Source organism: Trifolium pratense, linkage group LG4 (genome assembly GCF_020283565.1).
Source record: "Trifolium pratense cultivar HEN17-A07 linkage group LG4, ARS_RC_1.1, whole genome shotgun sequence".
In the NCBI taxonomy this organism is placed as follows: Eukaryota; Viridiplantae; Streptophyta; class Magnoliopsida; order Fabales; family Fabaceae; genus Trifolium; species Trifolium pratense.
In genome coordinates, this window is record NC_060062.1 from 43,698,014 (window position 1) to 43,708,669 (window position 10,656).

General features: G+C 33.1%; 1 protein-coding gene across 2 annotated transcripts; it reads left to right on the top strand.

Annotated features, from left to right (window-relative positions):
* The first annotated feature begins 2,303 nt into the window (after window positions 1-2,303).
* LOC123923821 (inorganic pyrophosphatase TTM1-like) lies at window positions 2,304-9,605 on the top strand. 2 transcript variants are annotated; one of them, XM_045976555.1, is made up of 11 exons: window positions 2,304-2,883; window positions 4,226-4,340; window positions 5,147-5,342; window positions 5,462-5,575; window positions 5,672-5,845; window positions 6,295-6,489; window positions 7,904-8,026; window positions 8,101-8,213; window positions 8,282-8,405; window positions 8,759-9,034; window positions 9,162-9,605. In XM_045976555.1, the coding sequence occupies exons 1-11, from the start codon at window positions 2,538-2,540 to the stop codon at window positions 9,378-9,380; spliced, it is 1,995 nt and encodes a 664-aa protein (XP_045832511.1). In that variant the 5' UTR covers window positions 2,304-2,537; the 3' UTR covers window positions 9,381-9,605. The 2 variants fall into 2 exon arrangements, with proteins under 2 accessions (XP_045832511.1, XP_045832513.1); XM_045976557.1 differs by having other exon boundaries at window positions 2,353-2,883; window positions 4,270-4,340.
* Window positions 9,606-10,656: the final 1,051 nt, after the last annotated feature.

Below are 10,656 nucleotides of genomic sequence, written 5' to 3' on the forward strand. Positions count from 1 at the left end.
AACTGGTGAATACTCAACACCTGATTCTTGTTTAGAAGAAGCATTTTCTGTTGTACTTGGACCCTTTGAAGTGAAGGATTTACTTGTAATACTTTCTTTTGCCTTCTCTAGCTTCACTCTTAGTGATGATGGAGAAATTATGGGACCTTCCTCAAGAATATTTTCCTGAGGTAATGTGTTGATAAAACCAGAGGGAACTTTTATGGCATCCGGTTCCTTATTCTTCACCGGAGGTAAAACTTGTTAAGGATTTTCAATCTCCTGAAAATGAATAATCAACTATAAGCAAAAAGAATTAGGGGACCTTATAACTACATTCATTTGTGTTGCTTAATAAAAACTTGTAGAATCACACACGCGCAAACAGACATGCATGTGTGTGCGCGCACATAACACCTTTGAGGAACACGTCCTAGAACCATTGATGATTGGGGAATGATGATGATGATGATGACGACGACGACATTGATTTGAAATTGAAGTCAAAGTTTAGAAGAAAAAGTAAAATTTGCAGAAATCATTTACTACTTTGTCCAATCCGCGGAATAAATTTTTCTGTTTTGTTTCTTTCTCCCGCCGGCAAGTTTGAACAATATTCCACAATGCCAAAATAATTGGAGTCACATGCACTCACCCAGATTTGGATTCTTTGCGGTTACTCACTTGATGCAGTCGTGCAGTCACAATTTTCCGATTGTCTAGATAGTTTAAAATTTTAAGACTGAAATTTCACATTTTATACAATTAAAATATCCATTTATTATTGTACCAAAAAAAAAAAAATCCATTTATTATAGACCGTTGGGAATGTCTAACTATAAACAATCTTAGTCGTTCTCATGATGACATTATAATTTAAGATTTTGACACTCTTGAGAAGATTTTTTATTTTTTTTTTAACAAGTCAAAATGAGATGTATATTATAACCAATCAACGAGTCTCTTCAGCACAAGACATTACAGATACGAAAACATAAAAATAACCGTGAAAACAAAGTTATACAATTACACCATGCCCAAACAAGTAAGTGGGCATAAAACAATTGAAAATATCATTTACTCCATAGTGTGTGTCTATATATATATATATATATGTCTATATATATATATATATATATATATATATATATATATATATATATATATATATATATATTTTATAAACAACATAATATACTTTTTTTTTTGTCAAATGATTTAGAAATTTCACCTTTAAGGTGATAAGTGAAATGACAGAAGTTCAAACGCTGACCCTATATATATAATACGATGTCACTCCGTCTACATTTGGAGTATAATTCAAGTCTCAATATACTTTTTTGTCACTATTTATTACCCCATGTTTTTTTAGTCAAGCTCTAAAAATATAAACGAGTATCCATTACACTATCCACAGTCCACACTTTGTTCGTGAACGATTTTATCTATGGATACAAGTTTTTTTGTCATCCTAATTAAGAATAAATCTTTTAAAGTCAACAAATCCTAACTAATCTGTCAAATACTATCACTTATATTCAAACCTTTTTTTTTTAACTCAACTCATATTCAAACTTGAAATCTCAATATGTTGTGCATGAGAATTTAGTGTCTTCAGGAAAAGAAAAGAAAAAAACAAAACTGGATTGGGTGTAATCGGCATCCCTTGACTGCACACGGTTAACAATATTATAATCGTTTGATTAAGATCGGACAATTTAAACTTAAAAGCTAGAATTTATATATTTTAAAAAATTGAAACTTTATTAAAATCTAAACCATTTGATGTTAATCCATTTTCGTAAAAGTGTCGTCAATCAAAATTCCAATTTTTTTTTTCTTTTTTGATTTATAATAAAGATAAAAATCAAACATAAAACCTTTAACATATACTACTCAAACCCTCTTGCTTGAGCTAACCCTTATTTTATGGGTTTGACTCTCATAAACGACTACTCCCTCCATCTCAAAATGAGTGAGCCATGCACTATTCACATATACAATATTTTTCTACTAATAAATAAAAACAAATATTTGATTCAAAAAAAAATATTAGCATATAAGATGTTGTTGGATTCATCTCGATAAGTATTTTCAAAATATCATATTTTATAATTTTTACTATTATACATATTAATCGTCAAAGTTCTACATTTGACATGCGTGACGCAGTCAACTGACTCACGGGACGGAGGGAGTACACCGGTCAATAGACTTTTTACGAAATTCCAAATTTTGTGCAGGGTGAACTGAATTGCAGTCAACAGTAAAATGCTGCGAATAATCCATTTCAACTTTTCAAGCCATCATAGATTCCTTTTTTTAGATGAAGTCATCATAGATAAATAATAAAATAACTTGTCGAAACAAAAAAGTCGTCGTAATCGCAATAAAATAAACGAAACGACGACCAATCGTGACCGACTGGTGTGCGTGTCACGTTTTGGAGTTATCCTCACTTCCACCTGCAAATTCACCTCACGTCTGCTCACTCTGCAAATTCACTTTTCATAACTACTTACTACAACCGATTTCAATTTCATAACAATCTTCTGTTAATGGCACAAGAAACCGTTTCTGGTGCTGAATCGCCACAGCGTCGTCAAGGTTTATTACGAGATCAAGTTCAACTTATTAAAAGAAAGGATTCATCATCTGATCGTTATGAAATTGTTCCAATTCAAGATTCTTTATCTTTTGAGAAAGGATTTTTCATTGTTATTCGTGCTTGTCAGTTATTGGCTCAAAATAATGATGGAATTGTGTTAGTTGGAGTTGCTGGTCCTTCTGGTGCTGGCAAAACTGTTTTTACTGATAAGGTTTTGAGTTTTATGCCGAGTATTGCTGTTATATCCATGGATAATTATAATGATGCTAGTCGAATCATTGATGGAAACTTTGATGGTACGGTATCATCTTTTCTATACAACTTTTTCTTATTGCAAAGTTTGATTTATTTAATTTATTGTTGCAAAGTTTACTTTTACACAATTCTGTTTGGATAAACAACTTATTAGGCTCAACTAGCTAATAAACTAGTTTATAGCGGATAAGTTTATAGGGAATAATTTACAGCAGATAAGCTAGTTGATTGAATTTGTAGTGTTTAGTAAAACTAGCTCTTGATCTATGTTTAATTAATATTTTAATTTTTTTTCAAGTAAGACGAGAGAGATAAAATCAGAAGAAAAAATTATATGCTATAAGTTAATCGAATTAACTTATCAAAGTAAGTTATGAGCTAGTAAAAATAAGCTAAAGTTGGTGAGAGAAAAATGTAATCAAACAGGTTTTTTTTTTCTTCTATATAAGCTTATAAATTATTAGCTCAAAATTTGGCATTGCCAAACAGAGCCTTAATTAAGTGCCTATAGCATAAACACTATTCTTTTAACTGTTTTAATGTCTATAAGTTGTTTCTATTACCAAAGATAAAATAAAGTTAAATTGTTCTCATGTAAGCTATAGAATGTTTTCATAAGCTATCTTAGAGAGCTTATGAAAATACTAGTAAGCTGAAAACAACTTATGAATATGTCATAAGTTATTTCTGTAAGTTCTCTTAAACAGTCTTACAAGTGCTTATGTGAGAAGAAAAGTTCAAATAAGTGGGAGCTAGATATAGCATTTTTTATTTATTGGATAGAATCCATTTTATCTATGACCAGTGGTAGAACCTGTGTCAAGATTTTTTTTTTTTATGGGTGAAATTTGTATAATGTACAAAAGAGAAGCGAGGATGGTGTCCCCTCCCACTTTCTTGGCCCATAGTAGACTACACGGCTTTTTGTCCGCTATATATGCAACAGTTATTTCAATTTTCGGATATATATAAGTGAGTTAAAAGTTGGTTAACTTTGGTATGAATAAACAGCATTAATGAGGTAACTAGACAACATTACATGCATAGAAATTTTTGAAGTGGGACAAGATAGCTGTTAAAAATACTGACAAATCATTTGTCTGTGCGGGCGCGCAAGTAACAATATTATGTGCAAAGCGCGTTTCAAGGTAGAATAAATGATAGTGATACAAGATAACCATTAAAAGTACCAACAAATCATGCATGTCATGTTTATCATCTATTGCTGATAATATGGTCAAGTTTCCCACAGTATATAATCTTATTTTACTCATTTCATTTACTGGAAATGCTTTTACATGTTTATCATCTTAGTCAATAATCAAGAATTAGGAAGGGATGTTATGCAAACCAGAGTTCTAATGTCATCATTATTTGAAACAGACCCTCGATTGACGGATTATGATACCTTGCTAAAAAATATACAGGATCTTAAATCAGGGAAGCCTGTTCAGGTTCCGATATATGATTTCAAGTCTAGTTCTCGCATTGGATACAGGTTGTGTACTACTCGACTTCACCTTTTACGAATATGCAAAATTTTCTTTTATAGTTGTGCCATCTAGGTTTTCTCTCACCAATGAGGTAAACCCGAAAAGTAGAATACAAAAGCTAATAGAATTTAACCATGCCATCCATTATGAAGTTAATGTATTAAAAATGCTTTAGGTGTGAAAGTCGGAAGTCCTTCAAATGTTTGGTTATATGGAATCTTTGGATTGTGTTTGAATTATCTATGAATAAAATATTATTCAATAATCTATTATGCTTTTACTTTTGGATATCCAACTTGAAAAGTGATTGGTTTAGAGACATATAACCTGTGAATTTATTAATGACGTTTAGATGTACATGTTATATGCAAATGCTCAATTTTTTTTTCTTTCTCCTTTTCCTTTTGAAAAGTAATTTTTCTGTGCAAGTGAATTTGTCGGTGATTATAACCAATTTCACTCACATGCCCAAACATATTGATTACCAAAACAGCTTTATAATAGAAAAACTTGTTGTCATGTGTGGATCAAAAACATATGCATAATATCCCGTAACAACATTTTTGTAGTATGCACCGTTGCTCTCTGTCTCTGCATTCACCTTGCAACATTCACAGTCTGCGATGTAGAGAGATACACAAAACACGTACATGTACATGAGTGTTTATTGTGTGGCTAGAAGAGGTGCAAGAGAGCATGTGGAAATTTGGACACACACTAGCTTTAACAAATAACATCATTTTATTTCTAATCAAGATGAGATTGCATTTATACTTATTTGTTGGTTTCTTTTGTACTATTTTCCTTACAGGACTATTGAAGTCCCTAGCTCTCGTATTGTAATCATTGAAGGCATATATGCCTTAAGTGAGAAATTACGACCTTTGCTTGATCTTCGTGTTTCTGTCACTGGTGGAGTTCATTTTGATCTTGTCAAACGTGTTTTACGGGACATTCAACGAGCTGGTCAAGAGCCTGAAGAAATAATTCATCAAATCTCTGAAACGGTTTCTCTCTGATCCCATGTTAGATTTTGTCTTTCCTTTACGAGTTTCGGAAACGTAAATCTTTAAGCCTAAGAGTTATCTGCTATAATTCTTACCTGTTATTTTGTTTCCTTTTGTAGGTATATCCCATGTATAAAGCTTTTATAGAGCCAGATCTGAAAACAGCGCATATAAAAATTATTAACAAGTTTAATCCATTCACTGGATTCCAGAATCCCACCTACATATTGAAGGTGATCCTATGCTATATATTATCATACAGTAATGTTCTTTATATTTTCAAGTGTCTTCTTGACAATACATTACTTTTATTGTTTCAACTGTTTTAGTCAGCAAAAGCTGTGACAGTGGATCAAATCAAGGCAGTTATTGCTGCAGAGCATACTGAAACTAATGAGGAAACATATGACATATATCTTCTACCCCCTGGAGAAGACCCTGAAGCATGTCAATCATATTTGAGAATGAGAAACAGGGATGGGAAGTACAATCTTATGTTTGAGGTTAGGTGATTTAAAACATAACACTTTAGCAAGACCTAAGTTTTGTTTGAGTTGGTGATATGATATGCATTTACTTATATGCCAATGTTTCACTCATAGTTTCTTGTCCTTCTGTGAGATAAAAAATGGTCCTATCTTTTTGAGCAAGCAGTTTTCTACTTCACTTTTCTTTTCTTTCTTTTGATCGATCTCTATGGTATGTGTGTATGCATATGTGCTAATAAAAAATTCGGTCAAAAGAAGTGTCAAGTTTGGTTCAAAAAGTTTGAAAAATATTTGAACACTTGTGCTTCACAATGGAGGATACTATTGAAATTACAGCTTACAAACTCAGGGTTTTGCAGATCCTGTCTTTTGATACCCTACCTTCACATGTCTGAGATTAGCTGAAAAGTTTGCACTTGCAGCAAAATTACTAGAAAATCCCTATATTGATTTCTTGTTTTCAGGAATGGGTTACGGATAGTCCATTCATTATATCACCTAGAATTACTTTTGAGGTCAGTGTGCGCCTGCTTGGAGGGCTGATGGCCTTGGGGTATACAATTGCAGCAATCCTGAAAAGAAGCAGCCATGTCTTTCACGATGATAAAGTGTCCATAAAAACTGATTGGCTAGAACAACTTAATCGCCAATATGTCCAGGTATCTCTCCATTACTTTTTTCTATGCTTGTTGATCACGTGAAAAGTAGTTTTAATCTATACCCTTATTGTCAGTTGTCCGTCCATCAATTGTACCTAAAGATTATGTTCTTCATCTGCTGATATAATTTTTTTGGTACAATAAATTGGTACCTAAAGATTATGTTCTTCATCTGCTGATATAAAATTTCTAATACTAGCTTGACCCTCTTCACACAACCTGCTCTTTTCTCTCTATTCTTTTGTTGAGTGTTTCTTCCGTTCATATTTGTTATTATTAACTTGTAACCGGGTTGCCACGGGTTCTATTAGTGGAAACAAGCTCTCATTTATTGGGGTAAAGTCACTTCTTGGCCCACCTAAGATCCCATATTAACGGTAATGAGTGTTGACCCACACCCGGTTAACTCACATATGCTAAGAACATGCCAGGATTAGTATTCTCTCAGTTTAATGTTTTATTGATTTCAAATCTTGTCTGTTTTATGATCTTATGACATATGCTAAGAACATCGGTTGTTTCAATCTTGTCTGTCTTATGACTTGGATGGGTAGAGGTGGTTATGGAATCATTTACTTCATAATTACATGCCGAGGTTCAAACAACCGATGCTTATGAAGTACATGTGGTAGAATGAAAGAGTTTTCAGTCAAACATATTTGTTGATAATGTATTTTATTAGTTTACTAAAAAAAGTAAAGTATTACACTACTAGTACAATATCTTATTCTAGAAAATATTTTATACATTATACATACTCTACTTAGAATATATTAACTATCATATATATTTTGATTAACGGTTTCTATGGTATATATATAATAATTCACTGTTAATATGATATAAAGGTTTTAAAAATATGGTTTCTTTTGTTCTTGGTTTCATTTACTGGCATATCCTTTCTGTTTCCTAATGCATAGCTATTTTAAAGCCATTTTCGTATCAATACAAAAAATATTCTCCAGATTAAGGGTGTGTTTGGTTGGGTGGAAGGAAAGAAAAATCGGAAATCGAGGAACAACTTTGGACTAAACTTTTAGTACGAGTTCATTCATCAATTTCCGAGTTTTCCTTCCTTCCCCCTTTCCTTCCACTCAACCAAACTCACCATAAGATTAGTAAGTTATGTTCCATTGTTCTATTAAATTAAATTAAGCAGGTTGGTTGTTTATAGTAGGCTTAGTTCTTGTGTTCCGTTGGTTTTATTTATAAATATATTTGACCTACACATATTTCCTTTTCTTTTCTGTTTGCGTTGCTGTAATTCTCTCCTTTTTTTGTTACAAGTCTCCTTGTTTGATAGGACAGTGGCCATGGAACTTGGGCCAAATGCCTATATATATATATATATTCCATGTGTGTATGTGGTTTTATTGTTTTAAGTAACCAAGTATTTGTTCATGTTGTTTTGAAGGTACAAGGGAAAGATAGAAACTATGTTAAATTTGTGGCGGAGAAACTGGGTTTGGATGGTTCCTATGTTCCTCGCACTTACATTGAACAAATTCAACTAGAAAAGCTTGTAAATGATGTGATGGTATGAATACTCACACTAGCTTCTTCTTGTGCTTTGCATTTGTACAACAAATCACTGATCTAGTCAAGCTTCAGACACTGCCAGATGATCTGAAGTCAAAACTCAGCATAGAAGATGATTTGGTTTCAAGCCCCAAAGAAGCACTTTCCAGAGCTTCTGCAGATAGGAGGATGAAGTATCTTAATCGGTACTTACTAATTTTCTTCACATATTTAACTTGCCTTATAAAGAAGTTGACATGTTGGTCTCCTGCAGTGGTGTTTCACAGTCATATTCAAATCAAAGGGACAAGATGCTACCTAAGTTGACTAAACTTGCTATAAATAACAGAAGTTTTAATGGGAGAGCTCTAGAATCACCTGCTCCGATGGCCAACCAAGTAAGATATATTTGTTATAAGAAGTCATACACTGACAATCAATTTAGCTACCTCATTCATTGATGTATTACCCATCTTTCTTATTTTATGGTACATAGAAAAGCTACTGCTGAGTCTGTAGTAGATAGAAATGTTGAAAGAATATTGAGATGCAATTCCACTGCATATTGGCAATAAACTTAGAGAATGGGAGCATGTTTATATTCAACTTTCGAGGAAATTTATTTATGCATTATTTTGGCTTAGAGAAGGTGCTACAATTGATAGGTGTCTGACTAAAAGGTTTTATTTTCTGTTTATTTTCCTATTCATCTGAGTGATTCAGCCACTGATATTTGCTTTTAAGCTAACAGGGAGTTATCATTCAACTTTCTGATCAAATTTCCACACTAAATGAAAGAATGGACGAGTTCACCTCCCGTATTGAAGAGCTGAATTCAAAGTTTGACGTCAAAAAAGTTTCAGCCAGTCAACAAAACTTGGCTTCACAGGCTGAGGCCTGCAATGGCTCTGTCCCCACTTCTCTCTTTATTACTGGATTAGGCAATGGTTCATTAACTGCTGGATCATTGCTTCCTCATTCAACATCTTCCTCTCAACTGGTTAGAGAGTCTCCCCTGATGGAAGAGGTAGATGATATATCCTCTCATTTTGAATTCACGTGACAATAAGTGTGGTATTGCCGTATTGGATTAAATACAGAATTGAACATTACTTTGACCATGATGCACTGTTCCTTCCCCCGTCCCCCAATAGGTATTACTTGTTGCTCGAGGACAGCGTCAAATCATGCATCAACTAGACACTCTGAGCAATCTTATGCATGAATACTTCGGAGAAAGATCGCGGCTGGGAAGAACAGACCAGGCAGGCAGTGTGCGTGAAGTTGAATCTGTTGCCGTCCCCCTGGTTCTGACTCTGGCCATTGGTGCTGTTGGTGTGCTCTTGTTCAAGGGTTTGACATCTAAAAAATAACGTGTGTCTGTTTTGTTTTTTGTAATTACCATTTATGAGAATTCCTCATCAGTATAGCTAAAAGGCTTCTGTAAACAGTTGCCGTTCTGCATAACATGAAGCAGTAGTGAACCACCTTAGGCGCGCTGATCGGTATATATTGACATTCACTAAGATGTAACATATAACTCATATCTTTGTGCTGATATAAGTAATAAGTGTCAACGAGCCAATACGTTTACTCAATATATAAGCTTGTTAATATCTTTGTGCTGGCAAAATAATCCATCCACATGATGAAATATTCACATAATCAGATTTCATTAGTTTGAACCCATATATCCAGTGTTTTTTCTAATCAATATATCCCATGGGTATGGTTTTAGATACACAGATGTAACAAGGGTTGCCGTGCCGTGGAGATGGGGAACTGGTAATAATAAGTTATTGCAGTGAATCTGTGTGGTTGCTCGGCAGCCTGTTTTGGGGCAGTGTTGCTGTCTGGCATTTTTCATGCTGGAAGTTTTGATGATGCTACTTTCAACTATTTTTTAATTTTGATAAAAAGTTAATTTCTGATTTTTTAGAAAATAAAATGTTCTTATTTTATTTAAAATTAATAAAACCTATAATTTTGTACCACAAAACTTTTAATATTTACAAATCATAATGTTTGCTATTTCCTCGCCAGGCTTAAGTTTTTAGTGAGAAAAAATTTAACTTAACTTCTCTCTAACTTAATTCATCCTAGGGATAGTGGTGACGGTTTTGTACCACCAAAATCACCTTTCTGTGTAGTCACAGATTTGCAAACTACTGATTTGAATGAATATCTTATTATTAGTAAAAAAAAAAAACATTTTATCAATTTATTTTATCTCACCTTAGCGCAACGCAAGTGTTTATTTTTTCCTCAAAGCCTTAGCCATAGGCTATACATTATAAAATATAGCAAACAAGCAACCAATGTTGCTTGCTGGGTTATTTTATTATTAAATCCACCCCAACCAAACTAAAGAATTGCCAAAAAATAAGTAAAAAGGGAAAATGTCACATTTGTATGTCAAAGAAACACTAATTTGCTTTAAATACTCAAAACATAATTCCTAATAATGACTCTGTTGTCTTGTCTCAGAAATAAACATGGTACAAAACAAAAAATTACAGTTTTTCTTTTGACAATAGAAAAATATTTTAGAATTTTTACTTTTTTGACTTGAATTATCATTTTTTAAGCTCGCATTAATAATTAGAATTGAGCATTACATTCAAACATCAGTAGACTGACAAAAAAAGA

Coding starts and splice junctions, on each gene's coding strand:
- LOC123923821 (XM_045976555.1), top strand. CDS start 2,538: ATGGCACAAGAAACCGTTTCTGGTGCTGAATCGCCACAGCGTCGTCAA. Junction 2,884..4,225: donor CATTGATGGAAACTTTGATG/GTACGGTATCAT, acceptor TATTTGAAACAG/ACCCTCGATTGACGGATTAT. Junction 8,214..8,281: donor AGGATGAAGTATCTTAATCG/GTACTTACTAAT, acceptor GGTCTCCTGCAG/TGGTGTTTCACAGTCATATT.